The sequence below is a fragment of the Pungitius pungitius genome, chromosome 21, assembly GCF_949316345.1.
Source record: "Pungitius pungitius chromosome 21, fPunPun2.1, whole genome shotgun sequence".
Taxonomy (NCBI): Eukaryota; Metazoa; Chordata; class Actinopteri; order Perciformes; family Gasterosteidae; genus Pungitius; species Pungitius pungitius.
In genome coordinates this window covers 6,164,115-6,187,456 of record NC_084920.1, presented here as the reverse complement: position 1 = coordinate 6,187,456, position 23,342 = coordinate 6,164,115, and the positions used below count along the sequence as shown (strand labels likewise).

General features: G+C 42.0%; 1 protein-coding gene across 2 annotated transcripts; it reads left to right on the top strand.

The window, feature by feature from the left end:
- Nucleotides 1–1,408: 1,408 nt before the first annotated feature.
- Nucleotides 1,409–21,678, top strand: cpxm2 (carboxypeptidase X (M14 family), member 2). Of its 2 annotated transcripts, none has more exons than XM_037464316.2 (14): nucleotides 1,409–2,565; nucleotides 4,454–4,555; nucleotides 7,633–7,742; nucleotides 9,270–9,409; nucleotides 12,285–12,369; nucleotides 12,942–13,092; nucleotides 13,794–13,882; nucleotides 15,253–15,376; nucleotides 15,845–16,041; nucleotides 16,795–16,974; nucleotides 17,728–18,025; nucleotides 18,332–18,471; nucleotides 18,937–19,036; nucleotides 20,853–21,678. In XM_037464316.2, exons 1-14 carry the CDS (start codon nucleotides 2,241–2,243, stop codon nucleotides 21,107–21,109), a joined length of 2,298 nt encoding a protein of 765 aa, XP_037320213.2. In that variant the 5' UTR covers nucleotides 1,409–2,240; the 3' UTR covers nucleotides 21,110–21,678. The 2 variants fall into 2 exon arrangements, with proteins under 2 accessions (XP_037320213.2, XP_037320214.2); XM_037464317.2 differs by lacking the exon at nucleotides 1,409–2,565 and adding an exon at nucleotides 4,164–4,323.
- Nucleotides 21,679–23,342: the final 1,664 nt, after the last annotated feature.

Sequence of the window (23,342 nt, the reverse complement as noted above, 5' to 3'; positions counted from 1 at the left end):
CCTAAGTAAGTAAGTACAGTTTAAATCCTGCAAAATCTTACGTGTGTGCTGGAATACACCACTTGGAGCCATCGGAAAATACATAGTGTCTTGATATAGGGTTTGGCTTTGCTATAAGCAATTATTTTTGGTACTACAGCAGCAGCAATTAGTTTATGGAGCATTTATCACAATACAATTGCAAAGCAACAAAAACAATATTTTGCAAAACAAATGCAAGGGCAGAAAAATGCTGGGGGAAAGATATTGGCAAATATTTTCTTTAAAAAACAATGAAGCAAAAAATGGGCAACTTTCTGGCCTTCTATAATGTATCATTTTAATATATGGTAGTCTGACTTGCCAGGTACATGTCACACTGCTTCCTACAAGGCCACAGAAGGTTGGAGTTGAATGTAAATGGTAAATTAGAGAGCCCTTTAGAGTAGCCCTTTAGAGTAGCCGCTGTACACTGACAAGATTCTGTCATGTAATTTCAAGACATAATTGGACAACAAACATATTTGAGGATGACAGATAAACACTGGTGAAATATCAGTTCTTGGGTGAACATCTTCAGTTTTGAAATCCCTTGCATATTAATCTCTCCTGTGAAGCAGACCCGCCTCTAGATGTGTCACAGCTACCGTGCAGTTGGAGGAACCTGACACTCCGAGTGGCTGCAGTTGTTTCCACCTGTGCAGGGAAGGAAAAAACGTCTTAAACGCCTTTGAGGTAAAATCCTACAATTATCCTGGCTGCCCTGCATGTTTTGCTCGTTCGGTCTAGGACGGGTGTTGTTTGGATGAGGAGTGGGCGAGCAGCCCGGTGCCTGAGCACACAGTCTTCCACCCTCGAGCTGTCCGCCCACTCCAGATCCTGTTCAGCCTGCAGCCCTGGGCCTCTCTCAGTGCCATTCACAAGCCATCAGTCTCAGGTGCACAGTCTCATTTCCATACGACCTATTCAGAGTCCTCCGCGTGTCTATCCACGTCAGTTATATGTAATGAAGCAGCGTATTTGAATCGGGAAGCTTCCACGTGGGGCACCAGGCTTGTTAAGGAGCTATTATCTTTGCCTCGGTCTGTCTTGCCTCAGGTCGACTAAATGTCAGAAGCTGTACTTATTAGTTGTGCAAATGTTTTGTGGGATCCCACTTCTCCTCAGGACAACTTTAAGTCCAAGGGTAGACTCCATAGTTTCTGCTCAGAAATAAAAAAAAATTGCAAATGCCAAATATAACACATCCTATTTTAAAGATAAATCCTTCTATCTGGAAAAATATCGGTTTAATCCCGAGTGTGTTGGCTTTAGGCTTTTTATTTTGTCTTCTTGTGAAAGCAAAGCTCCGTCAGCTGACACAGACATGCTCGTGTGTCTCAGTGTTTGCGTGAGGGGGGAGAAGGAGACCAACGCTTCATGATGAACAGACAAGGCTGACGAGACGAGGCGTGACACATCGGGCATCCAGTTGGACTGCACGTTGCACACAGAGTCGGCTCCTTTCCTTTCCAGCGGCTTCACTAAGGTGTAAATCACTGCAGAGTCCAAGCAGGGTTCGGAAGGGACGAGGACAGCCCCAGCAAACGACAGCTTGATGAGAAGCATCGCGTTGATTTGTTTTTTTTCCAGCAAAGGGATCTTGTGGCACTTATTCAACTTATCCAACCCAAAGCCAGTGGGATTTACTCTCCGGGACAGATGATGCTACTGTTTGTTTGGGAGGGGTTATTTTCCTGCCCATTTGGACTTCAAACACACCCCTGCCTGCATCAGGAAACACTCCTCTGCTTTCCCTCTGGACATTTTCAAACTGGTTGAGAGCAGCACACTGAGTTGATTCCCCCCGCAGGAAATAAAACAAACTTTCCTCTGGTTGTAGCCTGCCCCAGACAGAGTGGGAGGAGATGGAGATGAAAGAAGATCCTCAATGTGTCATGTATGTTTCTCAGAGAGACTTGTATCCTTATTTCACTTCTACCCACACTGATAAAATGTGGGTGCAATGTGTCAGCGGCTTAGAATGGTTTGAATCTGAATGGCAGACGGAATGAAATGTTTCTTTTCGACTCACCTGCCAGCATCTGTCTAAAAGGAGAGATCTGTGGTGTCTGTCTCCCTGCCTCTCCCTCTCCTTTCTCCCTCGTCTCCTGCTCGCCGAGTTTCTCCCTCCCTCACTGCTTTTTTTCCCAGACCGACGGGGAACTTTGTGAACTCTCTGCGTCGGAGCGGGAAGGCAGAGGAAGGAGAGGGAGCAGTGGATGGGACGCAGAGCCGCCGCAGCAGAAGGCTCCGCTGGAGACGGCGTCGGGGTCATGACGGGGCAACGCCTCAGCCTCCTGACCCCACTGGCTCTGCTAGGACTCCTCGTGGGGCTGGCAGACCTCAGCCACGGCTTTGCCGGTGAGGATGAGGATTACTACATGCAGGAGCTGCTGACACGAGAGCAGCTCAACCAGGTGCAGGTGCAGGAGAAGTCTGTGGCCTCGGCACCTGACATGCATGAGCAGCCCAGCCAAAACCCCAGCAAGAAAGCGCCAAAGGGGGATGCAGGCAGCGGCAGGCAGACGGGTAAAACCACAGCAGGTAAAATAACTTCAGGTGGACAGCAATATTTGCTTTACTCAGTTGTCAAACTTTTTAATTATGTTTAAGTCCTTCAAAAAATAGTCAGCCAGAATGGCCTATTTAAGTAATTATTGCGGCGAAACTTGTGTGCCACAAATCGATTGAGGTTTCTCATGCTTTTCTCAAGTTTTAATACTTTTTGTTGAAACTTTACTAAAGCAGGAAAAAAACAGTATTAAAAGTTGCACGTTGATTTTTATTGGAAAGTTATGTTTTCCCGACCATTCCGAGAAGCAGCTATAGTGGTCACATGGCGATGGGTTTGAAGAGGAAAAAAAAAAAAGAAACTCTGTTCTCCTCAACCCTAAAAGCGCCAATCTTTTTGCATGACAGCAGGATTAACAGCCTCACCCACAGCAGAGGTCAGGGCTGCATTACAGATATGTTTTCCAGAACACATGTGATTTCCACGTTCCAAAAGCAGTGCTGTTCTCCGAAAGCTCCAAGAGCTGTGTGGGACTCCCGGCACATGCAGTAGCAGGTTTGTAGGTATGTTTGGGATCCGGCCAGGCGATTGGAGGACACTGACGGGCGTGAGGGCTTTTGGTTGGTTGGTGGCAGATAATATAGAACAGCTGTGTCGACACTGACCTCATGTTTCAGCCATCTGGCTTGTATGCAGGTGGGGCTGGAGCAGCAATATGAAAATTACTGTTGTCTTTTGATGGGAGTTTTTTTACTGATCACACAGCACAATCAGCGACATAGTGATGATGATAGATCAAGAAGTTCAAGATAAAAGACGCTCAACGTTAGTTAGGTTTGTTGTTATCCAACTGTTGTTTTCGTTTCAACTGCCTACTACTATTTATATGACATTTTTCAAAATACTGTTTTAAGAGATCCTTCTGCTGCCCTGAAGTGCCAAATTATTGAATGAATTAAAATTGAGATAAACATCCTATTCAGCATAATGACTTTACTTACTCTAGCTTCTTCTCTCTGGTGGTTCTTGAACTTTCAATTAAGGAGATTTTCTTAAAGGCCGTTTGTTGTTGAATAACAAAATATGCCTTTTTCATCTTAATACTACAATTAATTCCCAAAAGTATCTAAAAATGTTGAGGTAAAGAAGTTGGAGAGTTTTCACAACCTGTAGAGGAACATCAATAATTTCTTGCTGTTCTAAAAGCATAAAATGGTGGGTTCAATGGTCCACTGTACATACAGTATGACAAATCAATCACTAAAATAGGGATTTTATATCGCATCAAAACTAATTGTATATACTGTCATTTGAAGATAAAACTGCTCCTGGATATCTTCATTCATTTCCACAATAAACTTTTAAAAGGACCCTTGGGTCCCAATTTTTGTTTTCACTAATGGTCTTGGGAAAGAAATCCTTTTTGGTGCACTGCATAAAGGTAAGGCACTCAAGTATTAAAGATATTAAACCAATTGAAAAAATGAATTTCAGCCACATTTACATCTTTGTACTGTGTTTTTTTGACGAAGTTGCGAACATGGCCCTCACCTCACCGACACAATCTCATTTCCTTGTATCCTTTCATATCTGTTGCTATGAGCCACATACGCAGCCTGGAGCTGAGAATGAACCTGTCCCCAGAATGAAAGGTTGCTAAAGACTTTCAGATGTGAGAAGCATGTCTATCACGTGGGGCCTGTCTTGACCTGACTCTCAAATAAAAAACACACGCCTCAATGACTCCCTCCCTCCATCCTGCCTCGTGTTAAAGACTGCTTCCATGACTGGTTTGAACATTGAGGAAGTTATCTTCCTCCTTACATGTGTCAATACTCAACAATACATTAACTTAAAAAAAAAAAGATTTAAAGTTGACGTTCTGTTTCTGCATTAATTGTAATCTCCTTCCTTCCTCAGTGAAAACAGCCAACAAAAAGGCAGAAAAGAGCAAGAAGAACGCCATGAAAACCACAACCAGCATCTCCGAAGGAGACCGCCAGTACAACTCAATGAATGAGGGTGAGTGAAAAAAAAACGCTGACACCCTCGCATGTTATGGGAAATTCATGATCTCATGAAAATTCATCTTCCCTCCCAACGTGCATGGATCGTTGCCCTGCTTTCACAGGAGCTGTTAGGATGGGAGAAAAACAACAAACTCTCTCAGAGATGACAAATATTTTGGAAAGGGGTAGATTGTTTTAGAGAGCATATTTTCCCTTGGGTGAAAAATTCTGGCAATATCAGACGATGCTCTCAGAAGTGAAGTCAAGTCACGGAGGAATGGATGTCTTCTCTGCCTGTGAAGCATTGTGTTTGGTTTCCATGGTGCATGATACATTTGCTAAACTGAAGCCAGGATGCACCCCTCCTGCCACGTCAGACGGCAGATTAACCGAGACTGTGATTTAGGGCAAAGCACGTGTGCTTTGATTCCAGATTTTTGACAGCCCTGACCGTTGTGGTGTTGCCCTCATTAGACTTATTTACACAGTGTCAGACATTTTTCTTTTGTAATGGGGAGCTGTATTTAATTATTCTCAAAGCTCAAGAGAGGCTGTGGTGGCATATTTTGAATTTATGTGTTTATATTCAAGCTTAAGAACCTGCCGTTTTTAACTTGGCACATTTACTAACTCCATGCAGACACGATTGGCTTACAGAAGAGCAATGTCCAGATCGGGAAGGATTAGGTTCCTAAATACACGCTTTCACAGTTGATTCCCAGATGTAGAAATCTTGCACTTTCTATATCAAGAGCTGCATTGGTTTTAGAATTTGTTGAGCCTCCAAATTACGAATTTTTCGGCCGCTGTTGGATGTGCAGCAGAACCTCAGCGACTGCCTCCTCCACACATACCAAAACAATCTGGAATTAATAAAACTCAGATGTTCTAACGCCTGCTTTATTATTTCCATCAGTGTAATAGAAATGTTTTGAAACAAGACGTTTTTGCACAAAAATTGCATTTTTTCACATCTGCACAGTCAAGCTGCAGCGCTGATGAATTTTGTAGAACGTCACGGATAAACAATTCAGTTGCATTATTGCAAAACTGAAATGTTGTTACAAGACATCTTGGATTCTTACTTGTGGAACAAATAAGAGTGCTTCACTGCGTGCATACATTGAAGCTGGCGTCCATGTTATTCTGAAAATCTAACCAGCTTTTATCCCGTAATGTCATGTATAGCCACGGGGACCAGTGTCAGCAAGCGGTTTTTGGGGGGGGCGGCCTCGAAGACCAGAAAGTGATGTAATGGCTCCTTTCAGAAAGCCTGCAGTTTTAAAGGGTGTTTCATTCCAGAAGGATTTTAAATAAAGGAGTACACAGTCACATAAGATCACAATGTGTTTTATTTCTTTATAGAGTTACGATGCACACTAAGCTAACTGGTCTAACCACTGGCTTGATCAAAAACTTTAACAGAAAAAGAAATCTTGGCTTGCTGCATGAATTACCGTAAGTATTGTAATTGTCAGTCGTCATGTCTGACATTTAAACTCAACCTTTAGATTTACATTTAGATTTAACATTTACATTTAACATTTACATTTAGATTTAACATTTAGATTTAACATTTAGATTTAACATTTAGATTTAACATTTATTAATAACAAGTAACATTTACATTTACATTTATATTTAACATTTACATTCATATTTAACATTTATTCATAACATTTACATTTATTATTTAACAACTTTGTGTTACTGCCAAACATTGTATTTGGAAAAGTTGTTGCATGTATTTACATGATTTTGTCTCTAAATGTTTGAAAAAGTGAATATTGTCCTGTTTTTTTTAGTCATATGATAACACTAAATGTATGAAAACTGCGCAGGATTTTAGAAGGTGCCACATTTTACAAACGGCGCCCCATAGCTGATCGCCTTCGTCTTCACTGGCAGTAAAGAATTAAAGCTCTGGCTTCAGTCAGAAAGACTCTTAAAAATGAACCGTTTGACTCAATGCATCTTGGATAACTTGTGTAGCTAAAGTTGTGTGTTAATATCTTTATTGATAAGAGATAAGTCTGTGTGTCATCAGGGGTTATTTATGTTTGCGCCTGGAGACATCATAAAGCACAATGCCTCTATTTTAAAACAAGGCTGTGGTGAGGTGGAAGGTGAAAAAGGCATTATTAGGTAGCTTTATGGCACATGTATGAGCTTGATTTACATTCAGGACATATCCTTCTCTGCTGCTTCATATTCTCATTTTTTGTATCTATCTGTCAGGAAAAAAGCAATTTAAAATAGCTGCAGTGCTCCAAGGGAACTATGTGCTACAAAAGGTCTTGAGGAATCAAAACGTCTTATGATTTTGACCCTTCTGTCAGCATATCCAATTTCTGCTAATAGGACTCGCACCACCCCCCCTGCAGTGGTCAGGTAACAAGAATATGCCTTTGAGTTATCTAAAACCTTTGTGAAATTGAAAGATCTCCCTTTTATCTAATTATATATCTTTTTGCCAACACCTTTGAACATGCTCGACAGGTTTGCAGATGTAGCTGGTGATATTTCACATTTTGTCCCATTCCCAGTCATTTTGAACGTTTAGGTATGCATTCAGGCGTGCAGCTAGAAAAGCTGTGCAAGGTGTGCATAGAAAAATGACTAAAGGAAATGTGATTAATCATATATTAAGACACGTGTCAAAATATTAAAACCCACTTCGAGAAATGAGTTGTTTACAGACAGAAGTGTGAAGTGTTCCACGGATTCCTTAATTCTTCCGTCTTTTTTTCTCTCCCACAGGCGTTCAAATTATAGCTTCAAAAGAGAACTTACTTTATACCATGAAGCTAGTGGTGTGTTTGGTTCGGAGTCAGAATGAAGAAACGCTATCATAACAATTACGTTCTGCTCTAATTTGGGGATTTTACATGATCAGCCCGTTGTTTTGACTACATTACACAGTTCAGTTGCTGTCTTGTCTGTTTAAAAAGTCCAAATTGCTCATTGCCGTTGATTCTAAGAGTGACGAGCTGTACTGTGCAGAAAACAACGATCCGGGAGCCATTCAGCATGTCACACACACACAACATTAACATTAAAAAAAGCCAATTTGTCATTCTTGTGACACAGAATGCCCTCCCATGGGACTGGAGACATTGAAGATTGATGACTTCCAGCTTCATGCTTCAACTACAAAGCGCTACGGCCTTGGAGCACACAGAGGTCGTCTCAACATTCAGGTAAGACAGGAATGCAAAGTGTTGGTAGTTTGGGAAATCTGAGCAGAGGGAGCTTGCATAGAACCCTAAGCTTTGGAAGTCAACGCGGAAGCTTCGTTTTCTTTTTTTTTTCAGTACAAAGGAAATATGATCCAGAGATAGCATCTTTTAATTTTCTCCATGGAAAGACGTTGGCTGCTAACTGGCTTTTGCTCCGTAAAAAATATGGATTTTTAATACTCCAAAAACTAATCAACAGAGAATGTAATATGCCATCGAACCCAGGGCACATCCCCAAACCTAACAGAAAGGATTGGCATTTGAGAGAGGAGGTATTTCCTGTTTGAAGATCTCTGCATGTGTGGAGCGGCCTCGTCTTCTGTGGGCTCTGCTGCAAACAATTAATGAAACACACACACATGCTCTTAATCCACTCAACACAAGGAAAGGCATTGTGCTTCAGGAAATTCCCAAAACAAAGTGTTTGTTCTTTAGCTAGTGTGTGTGTGTGTGTGTGTGTGTGTGTGTGTGTGTGTGTGTGTGTGTGTGTGTGCACTTACATGTATGTGAGCGCCGGTCAGGAATCATGGGGCAGAGATGGTGTCCAGAACTGTGAATTAGGAGAAACAGCATAGAAAGCAGATGTTGCCGTTGGGATTGGGCCTGTGGCCAGTGAGCTCGCTTTATTCCCTTTTTCGGAGCTGCTACGGTCTGTTTGGATTACAGACACCAGTAGTTCTGTGGTGAATTTTAAGTTTTTAAGGAGTTTCATCTTCACAGTAAAAGATGAGCAATGGAAATTCTAGACCGAACACCCTCTGCAAACTTTAGTCATTTTAATAGAAATGTTTGCAAAATCAATATAAGCAAAAACATTGGATATTTGTGACATATTTTCAGATGTAACTTGTGATAATGGGTCTGCACCTGTTTGCGAACTGGCACCAGTGGTTGTTGGGAAGACCGTCTCCATATTTCCAATCTGTTTGAATGTATATTTTAGATATGCTCTGCTTGTTGACAGACAAAGCTCACAAATCACTGAGAAATAAATTTGGATATGCAATTTTTCTTTAGGGATTTTGGTTCAGAGCAGCTGAACCATTAATACTTACACATCGCCCATCTCATCGCTGCACTTAAATTTAACTTTGGAGCGACAGAAAAAAGTACATTTTTTGTTGTTTATCAAATTAAAAATATTCAAAAACAAATCAATATTTGTATTTTAGAAATGTGCATTTTATACCTGGTAATATTTGTAAATTAATCAATGTGATCAACGAGGCATCATGGAGACAGCAGCATTTTGCTCATTATTAGTTTAACAACTTTAGCTGTTGAACCGAGCCAGTGTGAAGAAAAGGTGTCCTGACGTGCCGTCCATCGACACCCAGAAACAGATGAGTCCAGTGTTTCTCGCACACAACGTCACTCGGCCTGTGTTTTGCTTTTGTTCATTCAAATCCGGTACGCTGAGGCCTGCTAGGATGAAACTCTTAGGTGAAATGTACAACCAATATGTCAAAACTTGTTTCTGGTCTGCAGGCCGGTATTTATGAAGACGACCTCTACGACGGGGCCTGGTGCACTGGGATAGATGACCCGTTGCAGTGGTTCGAGGTGGACGCCAGGAGGCTGACAAAGTTCACAGGGGTCATCACACAAGGCAGAAGCTCCCTCTGGTCGTGAGTAGGAGCCGAGCAGACGTGCATGCGCGGTTTTACGGGGAAGATTTTCTCGTCCGAGCTAACGTTAATTGCGTGGGACGTATATTAAGCACCCTATAATAATACCTTTATTAATGTTGGTGATGTCTGTTTAAAGATTGCTTAAAAGTAAATAATCTGAATACACAATGGGATAATTTAGACCGCAAATCACTCTAGAGGGTCACGTTGGAATGATCATCAGGGGATCCCCAGTCAGTGGGCTTCTTCCTCTGTGGTCCAATAACATCTGTACAAAACTTCATGCCAATCCATCCAATATTTGTTGAGATCACCTTGGTCTAGACTACAGACCAAAGTGGTTCCATATCGCAAGAATATAAACACAGGTACGGCCCAAAAATCTAATTGCAGATGGTACAAGTTTCAAAATAACCATGGGAAATGAAGGAATTAGACAGGCAGCAACAATTGTTCCAAAAAGGACTTGGATTTTCTTTTAAATCCAACTGGAAAATTTGACTTCACAAATAAAAACAACACATGCTGTAGAGTTTTGTCCACATGGCGGCGTACGCCTTCACTGTTGTTTGCCCTTTTCACAAGTATTTTCTGATCCTCTCACTGTGGGATTAAGGATTTATGAGTTTGATTGATTTGAGCACAGCCTCATTCTTTCATCTCCACTAAAAGGTCAATATATTATGAAAATAACATTAAAGAAACTGCACTGTAAGCTTGTTCAACCCACTGCCGTAAAAAAAGAAAAATCAAACAAGTGAGTATGATGTTTTTAAACTAAACGTTTAATTTTAATTATATTTACAGTAAATGTTAACAGCCATGGGATCAGTCCGCTGTGTGCTGCCCACGGTTTCTGTGGAGCTTATTAAGACATGAATTATAGTGCCATCCAGTTTCCATGGCAATTCCTACAAAGCGATTGGTTTAATCTCGCCTCCAACTGCGTCAACTCATCAGTACATTAATCTGTCTCTCTCTTTTATGACACCCCAACTACGCATCCCCATAGCTTCAATTACTTAAGTTAAAATGTGTTGTTTGATTGTGTAGTGTCACATTTTCTGACTGCTCCACATGAAGTCAAAAAGTCAAAATACCTGACAAGCCGTAACAATTATTGTCAGAAAACAAATCTTTGCCACCATTAAGCCCATGACTTCTGCCTTTTTTTACTTCCAAAAATGGTAGCTGTAGCCATAGTAATTGAACTGAAAGGATTCAGGCCACAGATTTGGACTGAATTCTCCTTAAAGCCAGAACTGAATTTAGGCTCATGTTCTGTTTGAGATCAATACAGGAAACTCACTGTAAAGGCCTGTGTCATAGTTGATTTTTGTTGGCTTTTAAGGGTGGTATTTTCAAAAAAATATTTTCAAATGAGTACGAGTTTTGGTAATTCGTGAATATGAAGTTATAAATTAAATAATTTAACCATGTTCCTATAGTAACCAAGAAAACCAACAACTTCTTCTTCACAAATTTTACCCACCCACTGTAGTTTTCTCTGAAATAATATTTGGCGACTTTTTGGCATTTGTGCTTCTTAATTGGGAAGAGTGAGCGCAGACCTCTGGAAACTGCAGTGTAGTTGGAGAGCATGGGGAGATACTTTATCCGTCTGTGTTTGTAATTTTCCTTGCAGTCCTAGCACTCCAGCTTCAGACAGAATTTCCCCCACAATTAGCTCTGTGGGGCATGTAACTGTCTGCTGTGCTAGCTTCTGTCTGTAACAGTGCTTTAATTAGCAGAACTGGGAATTCTTACCGAGCCGGACCAGCTCAGCACTGATGTCTTTATCCAGGAGCACAGGGTTCACTGTCAACCTACGCGCTGCTCACACTAGGTACAGCTCAACAAAGTTCGAGGAGTGGACCGATAGATTTACAGAAGTAGTACAGTAGTACAGAACTTGATGGAAGCCTAGAAAATAGTTTAAAATGGCTTGAACACACTAGTTTGCATCATGCTCAGCTGTGATCTAAAGTATGCATTATTTTAATCAAACAAAACTTGCGAAACAGAGCAGGGTAGTTATACTGAGACTGTTAACTAACTTCAAATCCATGTGAATTTAAAAAATGTATTTTAACATCCTTATTGTTAAAATTTGAACTTGAAGGTGTGAATTGCTACTAGTTAGAAAATAATCAGACTTTTCTGTGCTTCCCTAATTAGATGATATTGGTGTCTGATCCTCATCATGAGGTTGCCAGGCAACCAGCAGAGACTCTACAAAGTGTGTATGGTCAGAATATACAGTATGCAACTTCAACGTGTCTTTTCTATAATTCAGTCTGTGTACAGATTTTATTAAACATCAGGCTGGTTGCTGCCAGTGTTTGTGCTAAGCTAAACGCAGGCAAGTGGATATTTTCATCTTAAGCGGACAGAGTGGTATCGATCACGTGGTTCTCATCAAACAGAGCATCATCAAACCACTCTTTTAACATTAGCTGACATTTGATGCCAAATTCACAATAGCACCAATCAATTATATAATACATTGAACTGGTTCGAGACTCCTGATTAACCAACAGCATTTGGAATTCGTTCCGTTGTTAAAATGAATAATCTAAGCGATACATAAAGAATATTCAGTCTAATCAACTCAACCCAAATTAAATGACAATGATCTACATGACAAACTTCACTTCTGCTCATCCTCCAAAAACGTAATACTCAATAAAAGTCTCAGGTGACTCTAATTCTGATATAAATTATTTGACCTCCTCTCAAATTGAGCTATTTTTAAAACGACTCTCCCCCAGTGAGAATTAAGCGTGTCTGGACGTGTGCCGAGCGAGTTTCTCACAGTCGCCTCATTTGCATTGAGTTCAGCCTGATGGGATATTTCCTCTGCTCCTAACAGGAGCGATTGGGTAACTTCGTACAAGGTGATGGTGAGCAACGACAGTCACACCTGGATAACGCTGAAGAACGGCTCAAGGGACCTGGTAAGTCACAATCATGACATTTAAATGTGCTGCTCCAGCATCCTTACTTCCTCTCCATTGCAGCGCAGCTTCAAAACCCCAACGTGGTTCAAATCCCAGCTAATGACATTCTGGTGTAACTTTACACTCCCTCTGTTGGTGACGTCATGTGATGTGGGACATAGGGCCCCTGCAGTAATTTAGTCTACCAGATCCTCGCTCACCCACTCACACACATGCTATGTCAAATGCCAGCTGCAGTGTTTGTCTTGTAAAAGGCCAAAAGGTGCAGGGAAGAACTATGAAAGATGGTGATGAAATCCTGGTGGTATCAAGATTTAATCATGTTTTACAAGTGCACGAATTTATGTTTTTTCTTGTGAGTTTTCTGCAAAGATCTTTTACTTTTTTCATTGACCACGGGATTCATTTAATTTCCAAAGGCTAATGTCCATATTGTACTCTTTGTCTTGTTGATGAGGAAAACAAATGAATTGAAGGACACATCAACCGATATTTGCTCAACAAAAAAAAAACAAAAAAAAGATGCTGTTCTTTATACGCCATCTTGAGAAATGTGTTTGCCTCAGTAGATCTTCGTCGGCAATAGGGAAAAGGAGATCCCGGTGCGGAACATCCTTCCGGAGCCGGTGGTCGGCCGGTACATCCGAGTCAATCCTCGATCTTGGTTTCACAGCGGCAGCATCTGTATGAGGGTGGAGATCCTTGGCTGTCCAATGCCAGGTGACGGGTTTGTATGGACAAAGCAGACACATGAATAATTCCTGCACTCGGAAGGGTAAAAAAAAGACACAACGGTACAAGATAGATAAGAGAGACAGAACTACAAAACACAGCATTCACCAGAATGATCTGGTGAATTCATGTGGACAGCATCACTGTTTCACAAAATAAAGCCATTTTCTTATCTAAAACTGCATTGTTCAATATTAGTGGAAAATTGGAAGCAAACCATCTGTGTTACAGTCCTTTTTTTTTAAGAATTGTTTTAAATCTCCAATATTGATTTTGTTAAAGTGCTTTTTCACCCAAAATACAAAACCAAGCCCACTTAACTTTACTGGTATATTTCCATAAAGAGTTTTGGTTTTATGTGTTTACAAGAGCATTTTCTACCGAAACAATTGTCACTAAACAGCAAAGTCGACAAAGATTATCCACATGTTCATTATTATTCAATATGTTAATTACCAGTAGCATCACTTAAAACAATAGAACTTACTCATATATAACTTGCTCATGGCCGTATACCACTAGAGGTAAGCAAGATTTTTAATTAAGCTTGAATGAACCCAAACTGGAGGAGAGACAGCAGGTGCTCAACTATTATAGTCTCAACCCCCCAATCCCCATTTGTCATTCCTTTCCTTTGCAAATGAAAATAACTCATCCACCTCCTTTGTGCGTTTTCGGACTGCCCACAGATCCCAATAATTATTACCACAGACGCAATGAAGTCATCACCACAGACAACCTGGACTTCAGACACCACAGCTACAAAGAAATGAGGCAGGTGAGTCACACTGAACAGAAAACAACAGACACGAGCCGCCTGCTTATTCAAAGACACCAGAGCAATAAAACGTCTCCGTGCAGCTGCGAGCCAGCAACAGACAACGGGTGTAACAATTGAAGTGAGCGTTTCCAGCCACGTGGAAATACGTTAGACATGCCCTGGCTTTCGTCGCCACGTATTGGTATAGATGTCATGAGCAGTAGCCGGGTTTGTACGAAGAAAGAGGACAGCTGCATTTGTCAGTGCTTCCGAGCGGTTTCAAAGGTTCAAGTCGGCTGTAATGTGGCTGCTCCCCTGAGCTCAACAGTTCACATGTCCCAAACTGCTGTCATGACCCATCATGACACTTACCTAAATGAATGCTCTGATCGTATATAAGGCTTCTTTCTTCTGCTGTGACAGCCAGGAATAACACTTATTTCTTTACATCTGTCTTTCTTTGTCCACTCAGAAGGGGATGAATTACTACTTTTAAAACACCTTTTCCATCTTAACAATACTTTTCTCCACAGCAGTTTAAGTATATAAAATGACAGAACCTCAAATTGGAAAGCACATAGTGGCTTTTCAAATGAAGTACATGCCCGATGAGAGACGCGAAAAAAGATTCCTTTTCTTAGATCCCGACTGAATGTTACTGTAGTATCCCCTTAATGCTGAAATTCATCACTTTTATTATCTTATAATAAATCGACGGGCTGTATACGCTGTGATGCTTAAAAACACACTCATCACAGTGGTGTAGAAGTGAAGGTGGAGTGTGTAGAGTGCTGTGCTTCATCACACCAGTAGCAAGAATCTCATTACCGATTTGCAATGTTTTGTTTTATGAATGTTTGTCGGAATTCAACATCTCGATTCAACCGCATCACTGCTGACTGGTTGATGCCTTCTGCGGCGCCTGGAAAAGCGAACAAACACATATTTCTGTACAGCTAGTTAGTTCTTTCCCTGCTGCACCTTTTTGTGTCTCCACTCATGCACACATGGGTAAATGATTAGTTGATGCCATTTTAATCAGCTCCTCCACAAGCCTGTCTTCCTAATTACCTTGACTGCTTTTCCTTCCTTTTCCAGCGTTATTAATTAAGGTCTGTGACACTGCACTGGTAATAGGTTCCCATCATTTAAGACAGCAGTACTACCAATTACTTGCCGTTCAGTTTTCAGTATTGCCCAATAAAACCATTATTAAATAGGCAAAATAATAAGGGGTCTATAAATATGATCTATTCAACAGTAACCTAACAACACACCAACCATTATCAGATAATTAAATATTCTTTCTAGTTATACAACAGTTGAATCCAAACACTTGAATTGTATTATTTATCAAGAGCTGATGCCTCTTTATTTATCGCCCACAGCTTATGAAGGCGGTCAATGAAATGTGCCCCAACATCACCCGCATCTATAACATAGGAAAGAGCCACAGTGGCCTCAAGCTGTATGCCATAGAGATTTCTGACAACCCAGGAGAACATGAAGTGGGTGAGTATTTCTAATGCAACAGACCTTTTAATGCAAATGGCTTTGATTTAATGTACGAGCAGAGAGGCTCCACTGGAGTGCGGATCTCCGTCATGTCTGTCTGCAACAACCACATCTGTACTGTGTGACTGAATGAACCCAACCTCATAATCCGCCAACCCCCGCTTGTGTAGCAGACGTGTTTCTACCCTCCCACAACTCCCACAACGTTTGAATACATCCAAAATGACTGTAAAAGTTTTCCCCAGAGGTAGTTGTTTAGAGAAAGGGTGAGCAGGGTTTCAGCCGCGCACGGACACAGAGGTGACCACTCAATCATGAACCCACACGCATGATTCTCTTAGCATCAGAGACATCACACCGAGTGTTTAACTCGGTCTTACGTCTCATGCATACATAATCCCCCTCTTTCTTCCCCCCCCCCCCCCCCCCCCCCGATCTCTTTCTTCGGACAAACCTGTCGACCAGGTGAACCAGAGTTTCGCTACACGGCAGGTTCCCATGGTAACGAGGTGCTGGGACGAGAGCTGCTCCTCCTGCTGATGCAGTTCATGTGTCTGGAGTATCGGTCCGGCAACCAGCGGATACGTCACCTGGTGGCAGAGACCAGAATCCATCTGTTGCCATCTCTCAACCCCGACGGGTACGAGAAAGCCTTTGAAGCGGTAGGTCTGCAAGACGGCCGTTAGTGACCTCATGTCACGTGATAGCCGCTGGTGAGAACAGGCGCACATCTGTCGACAGGACTTGTCCGACATGTTGTGTGTGCCGCAAAATCGGTTTGATCGATCTGGTAGAATATTTGTAATGAGTCGATGAATGACCCGAGTATTTTAGAAGTGGACATGTGCTAGCTGCTTTGCTGTAAAAAAACAAAATAAAAAGTTTTAAGCAGCTGCACTCCTCCTTGATGAAAGGGCTCGTTAGCTTGTATTGAAATGTGCATTTAAAAAGAGACGAGGCTATTCTACGGCCCGTTGTTTTTCCATATCAAATTGCTCATTTTCTGTTTTATTTAAAATTATCAACAGTAATTTACAATTAAGAAAAAGTCTACAATTAAGACAATACATAATGAGAACCACAAAACAAGAAGAAACACACACTGCCAAAATTAATTACTAATAATTAAATAAATCATGATATAATATAACATTTTAACAGCTAATTTAATGAATACATCTTCAGCTATTTTTTGTATTTAAACTGATACTCTCTAAAATATAAAACCTGCTGCACCCACCCAGAATAATCCCCTCTGAGGTCTTGCAGTTTTTTTTGACGAGTTGTAATAACAGGGAGGCAAAGTGGGATGACAACTGCACACTTCCCAGCAAGCCTTCTGAGCCACGCTGCAACGGTTAGGGAACACTGAGTTTTCCTCACATTTGGTTTGTTTTTCACATTCTCTCGCCCAGGGTTCCGAGCTCAGTGGCTGGTCTCTGGGTAGATGGAGCAATGACGGAATTGACATTCACCACAACTTCCCTGATCTGAACTCCATCCTGTGGGAAGGCGAGGCCAAGAAGTGGATCCCTCGCAAAATGTTCAACCACCATTTGCCCATTCCAGAGTGGTACTTGTCCAAAAATGCCTCGGTGAGTGTCTATTTCAGCATCTCCACGGGGGACGGCATGCATTTTTCAAATTACAAACATTAAATGCCGTTTTGTGCTCAACATCTAGAGGCTGCAACTTTATCTTTAATAATGTGATTGACATTCAGTTTATATTAACTTTGCCCAAATCAATGTCCTTGTATTGCACTTCCTCCAGTTTAACAAAATCCCATCGTAAAGACCATGTGCATCTTGAAAAGGATAGAACAACCCCGTGGGCATAACATCGCAGTCTATTTTGGGAGATGCAAATGCATCAGCTACTCGTGACGAGGAGGCGGCGAGCTAAAATAGGCCCAGCGAGCTTTTCAAAGATCATTCTCGCAAGTGAGTTCTGATGTTACCGAGAGCCACGAGCGACTCACTCCAAACCCTACAGATCGGCTTCAAAGCTCAGGGTTCTCCATCCTCTGCTCCAGGAGCTGTGACGGCCCACCGAACTCGCCTCATTAACCGCTCCCTAGCACTAAGAGACAGGGGGGGGGAGGGTCGGTTTAGATCACGAGTCCAAACAGCGGCGGCATTTCTTGTCGAGGAACGTGTTCACTTTTCTGACTGTACACCCGTGAAATCAGTTCACAGCCCGGGAGTGTGCGAACAGCTCCATCACTCCCTCTTGAGAGCACGCTGCGACCAAATTGTTTTTCGGTGGGGGAGTTAATTTAGTAATCACGGCGCTGAGATGATTGCATGAGTTACATTATCCCTCCGTCTCCTGTGTCCCTGTCGCAGGTTGCCGTGGAGACACGGGCTCTGATCGCATGGATGGAGAAGGTACCCTTTGTGCTGGGCGGTAACATCCAGGGAGGGGAGCTGGTGGTGACCTTCCCGTACGACAAAACGCGCTCCCAAGGGGTGGCCAGGGAGCAGACCCCGACCCCGGATGACCACGTCTTCCGATGGCTGGCCTTCTCCTACGCGTCCACCCACCGCCTGATGACGGCTGCCAACCGGAGGGTTTGCCACACGGAAGATTTTGCCAAGGAGGACGGCACCATCAACGGGGCGTCCTGGCACACCGCGGCCGGCAGTTAGTGTTTTACAGCCGCCCCGGCTGTTTCCTCGCTGATCCTGAACGCTGTGTTATGCAGGATTTCTCTGCTCAGCTGTGATCCTTTGAGCCGCAGCTTTGTTTAGCACATCTGCATATTCAGAACTGAAGCCCTCTGGCTGTGTTCAAAAGGGTCCACCTTTCAGTTTGAAGCATCATGTAGGAATTCAGAGGCAGCGAAAAGAAAAAAAGGCTTACTTAACACCACAAGTTCTAACCAATAACGGGTCAAAATGCCGACCGTAATTGATGCGGGCCAACACATGTGCTTCTCTTTCTTGGCAGGTATGAACGATTTCAGCTATCTGCACACCAACTGCTTTGAGTTTTCGATGTACGTGGGTTGTGACAAATTCCCGCATGAGAGCGAACTGCCCGAGGAGTGGGAAAACAACCGCGAGTCTCTCCTTGTCTTCATGGAGCAGGTACAGAGGCAAACTGCCAAATCAGGGAGAAAACACAAGAAAACGTGTTTGCACGCAACCAAGCTGCACGTACTTAAAAAAAAGAAAAAATAGAAAGTGCTGTTGTTTTTGGAATATGGAAGCCACATCAATTTGTTCCTGTTTTTCTTCTCAAGTATTTTACTAAAAAGTTCTGTTTCAATACCCAATCTACACATATCACGATAATCAAAACTATTATTATCAAATATAAACCCTCACGTTCATTTGCAGTAAAAGCCAAGGATACTGAGGGTTGAAATCTACGGCTGCATGAGAACGCGGGAGGAAAGTTATTAACAGATCTATTGAAGATCATACATCATACATCACGTCATCGAGTCATGTCATACACATTGTATTAAGTTCTAAAGAGAAGTCTATGATGGGATAAACTTGGATCAGGATTCACTCATGGCTGCCCGGGCCGTGTTTCTTCATGTGCAGGTGCATCGTGGGATCAAAGGTGTGGTGAGGGACCTTCAAGGTCGTGGAATAGCTAATGCCATCGTCTCTGTGCAGGGCATCGGCCATGATATCCGCACAGGTACAACGTCGCAATTCAACTGTTTCAAATATAGGATTCTTTTCATTTCAGAAACTGTTGTTGTTGTCTGCTTTGCAGAATTTCAGATATTTTTACCTCGGCCGCTGAAATTTGATGTGAGTAAGGTTAGAAATTGCAATCAAAGCAGTAGAACAGAAGCCTCCTCACTGCACCGACTCGACTGTCCCTTCACATTATTAATCAGGAATGAGTCACTAGAGTAAATGGAGCCGGCTGGAGTCATTTGGAATCGTCAGTGTCGGTGTCGCCGTGGTCTCCTGCTCTGAGTTTGACTATCGATTGTGCCTCCTCCCGGCAATCTCTGCCAAAGCCTAAAAATACAGCATTCAAAGCCAAGTGGTTTTGTACTTAGAGCGTGAAATCAAATGTCAGAGAGGACATTAGCTATTATAATTCCAGGAATTAAGTACAAGCCAGTGTTTCCTCTGAGAAACCTCTTGGTTGCAGTTAGGAAATCGTATCTTTTTCTGCTGCTTTGAATTTGATTTTTAAATTGAGAAACCTTACATTTTCCCATCTGAACAAATCAACTGCATTCTTTAAGAAAGCAGAAGAGACATCTGGAATGCCACATCACATTCATATCTAAAAGATGTTTGAACAGACTGAGAATTCCTTAGTCCATTAGCATTTCATATTGAAACATTCCAGAGAACGACAACATTCCCTTCTAGCATCCGAATGTGAGTAATGTGAGTGTGAGCGGAGACGGACATGCCTTCACCTTTAATTGGTCTCTGGTGGTTTGAAAATCAGGTCAGGTAGATGTTTGGACTTCAGGAAGGAAGCGACTGTCATTTTTGTGAGTTCATTAAACGCTGAAATACACTACGAGCACACCGGGGTCACATCAAGGCACCACGAAGCAGAGCTATTTTTAAAAGTCTACGCAGGAATGTAGAACACCTCCCTTCACAAAAGTAGAACACAAAGCACTCTCCAACTTTTATTTGAGGCTTCAGATGGAGACTTGCTTTTTGCCACTGCTTAAGAGGCTCTTTAAATTCAGCTTTTTAGGACAAGATTTGCATTTTGCTGCTGCTGCACTAATAATGTGTAAATCTAACCGTTGTTGGGAATTAAATTAAAGGGGATTAAATGAGCATTATATGTCCCACTTTAAATACAACGTCCGGATGTTGCCTCAAAGGTCAAATCTTTAAGGAGGCAACAGCCTTAGCGAAATGTTGCACCAAAGAGAAAATGGGTACTGCTAAGGCGGAGGTTATCTCCAACCGGGGGATCATGCCATTGATTGTGTGTGGTCACCCACGAGTAAGTGTGCATGTGTGTGTGCGTGTGTTTGTGTGTCCAACAGTTAATTTGGGGAGTGTTTTGTTGAACAGAAAAAAAGAATGTCTTCTGCTTTAGTCGGGCTCAGGCTGCAGGGGTTTGATTTGATCCCGATTCACCACCTCACCCTCACACCCTCAGCAAACAGAGGAGTAATGTGCTTATGGTCCTTTGTAGGTACCAATGTTTGGCCCAGTCAAGCTGGTCAGGTGAGGGGAGGGGGAGGGGGGGGTGGATCCAGTCTTAAACCTCATGAACCGTTATTATTTTGGAATTTTTCTAAAGCGGGACCATATTAGCCAATGAGAGAGAATAAACGGAGCAGTCAAACATTCTCCTGAGGAAGCATGTAAAATGCTATCAAAGAGACAAATATTAAAACTTTGTTAAACTCCCACCTTCTGTTCTCCCTTAAAGAAATATTTAACAACCATTGTTACTTTGTCTTCTGCTTTTGTTTTTCAATACATCAAAAATAAAAGGCTTTTGTGTGTTTTTGCAGCTTCTGATGGTGATTACTGGCGCTTGCTGAACCCAGGGGAGTACAGAGTAACGGCAAAGGCTGAAGGATACAGCATCACAAGTAAGAAGTGTGAGGTGGGCTACGAGATGGGCGCCACCAGCTGCAACTTCATCATCGGACGCACTAACCTGTCACGGATCAAAGAAATAATGGAAAAATTCAACAAGCGGCCAATCAAATTGCCAGTCAGGCAGCTCCAAGTTCGCGGAACCAGAGAGATGCGCCTGGGGACATAATGACTGTAAGAGGAAGAATTAAAAACCAGCATCTGCACTGATCAAACAGAGGTCAACTCTCAGTGGGAGTGCCGTCAGTGGAATTAGTGTGATTGATAATGAGGATTAATTTAAACAGGATGCTTTATTTGTCTTTCTGTTTTTTTGTGTTTTTTTTCCACCCAGGCCTAAGCTCTCTCTATTGTAATGGCTCTCATCTAAAAAGTGTTTTTATATGCAGTGCATTCTGTAAAGGTTAAGTTTTTCATCCCTTTTTTTGATTATATTAATATATTACACTATTATTGAGACAATTATAACTTGCAGAATTAACTCACATTACAAAACAGAAAGTTAACTGTCTTAACCTTTTATTTTAACCACTGTGAGGAATGACTACATGTACATACGTATTGACTTATGTAACACAGTTATGCAAACCATGACAAAAATCTGTATTACTTTGCAGTTGTACAATCCTTTGCTTTTGAAAAAGAACTTCTGGACTCAGTGACCATTTGTGTCACTCTTTGCTTGTAGCATTTCATTAAATAAAGAAAATATGTTTGCACAAATTGAATTTGATTAATCAGTTAACTGCTATGTGGAAGTGTGTTGATTTTATTTATGGTGCACAAGAAGATTTTTGAGCCTTTTGTGGAGCTCAAAGGGGTAATTAGCACTTTGTTTTCATTATCAGTAAAATAAAAATCCCCAAGGGGTTTATTGGAAATAACTTTTTAACTGGTAAAATATTATAGAGAAAAGTGTATCAAATCTGTACACTGGATAAATAAGAAATTACATAAAAATGTAATACAAACGGCCCATAAATTAAATGACACAACATTTTGAATCACTCCTGCCTGATTGAACTTCACAAATGGAAAATGAACTTCATTCTGTAATCACCGTGGCTAATTTTAAGCAACATCTCGTTTGATGTCTGCAGTGAAATCCGGTCTTGGGAGTTTCGAGGTGGAAAAGGCTCTGATTACGTGAGCTCTTCTGGGGCTTTTATGGATCACCGGCTTATTCTGACAACAACACCATGCAGCCTTCCTTCTCTCTGGGCCAGCATGCAATTATAGGAGGACCTTAAACTCACATCTCCTCCTCCAATGGTTATTGATCAGAGGATCACACACTTGTCATCACCTCGAAGCATTGGGGAATGAGACATGTGAGAGCTTGTAGATATGACCATGCTATGTGCAGCTCTGTACTATAACCAGTGAATTGAAATGTAGATGTCCTACAGACGGGACAGTGTTTTAAATAATATGTTTATGGTTCATAAGTGTGTGTGTGTCTCACAATTCATTCCTGTATGAACTACAAAGAAATACTAAATGGCTTGGAGGCAAAGCAATTACACCAAAAGCATAAGAGAGGATAAACAACAGGGATCAGTTTCTCTGCATGGCCACTGCAAAGGTTGATGTGTCCGACTTTCAACTGCTGCACCAATGTTGACTTGACCTCCACCGGGGCCTGTGAGAACCCAGCATTTAAAACAAAGAGCCAGGTCAAAGTTTTGAAAGCCGTAGAGCCCAAATACAAGAAACTGGCTTTGACTCTTTTAATTTAAACAAAAAACATTTTATCGTAGCTAAATGTATGATTTGCCATCTATGCAGGAACGAGCTGTGATAGTACGTCACCTTCCCTGCATTTTGTCACTTACTTTTTGGGGGGGAAACAAGCCAAACAGAAACTAAAAGAGGGAGGGTTTACCGTACCATAATGAGGTGACGTTCATTAACGAATTTGGGTCCAAACTTATGATCAAAACACAATCCCAGTGAGTCACGGAGGGTGTGGATTACGGGGGGGGGGGGGGGGGGGGTGCTACAGTGAAAGGTGGGCGCGCTGCGTTCAGTGTAACCGCCGTGGCCTGCAGCTGTGATGCCGTGCAGATGTGTGGGAAGACACAGGAACCAGACGACCTTGCCACCGGTTAAAAGGCCAATGCGCCTTCAGAAGTCGGTCCAGCCTTTGAAGCGTTGAGCGTGCCGGCCTGGAAACCACAGCGAGTCGCCGTGCAGCCTTGCTCTTAATCTCTCTCCCCACCACAGATTAGGCTCTCAGCTAGCTCTGTGGACATCAAAGACGACAACAGGATCAGCAGTGGGAGGATTGAAGTTGAAAAGTTGTACACGTTAAATGCATATAATGGGCAAAATGTAATCACAATCCATCCAATTGTTGAGATGTTCCAACTCTTGCGAAGTCAAAGTCAAAAATAAAGAAT

Coding starts and splice junctions, on each gene's coding strand:
- cpxm2 (XM_037464316.2), top strand. CDS start 2,241: ATGGGACGCAGAGCCGCCGCAGCAGAAGGCTCCGCTGGAGACGGCGTC. Junction 4,556..7,632: donor GTACAACTCAATGAATGAGG/GTGAGTGAAAAA, acceptor CTTGTGACACAG/AATGCCCTCCCATGGGACTG. Junction 13,093..13,793: donor CCTTGGCTGTCCAATGCCAG/GTGACGGGTTTG, acceptor GACTGCCCACAG/ATCCCAATAATTATTACCAC.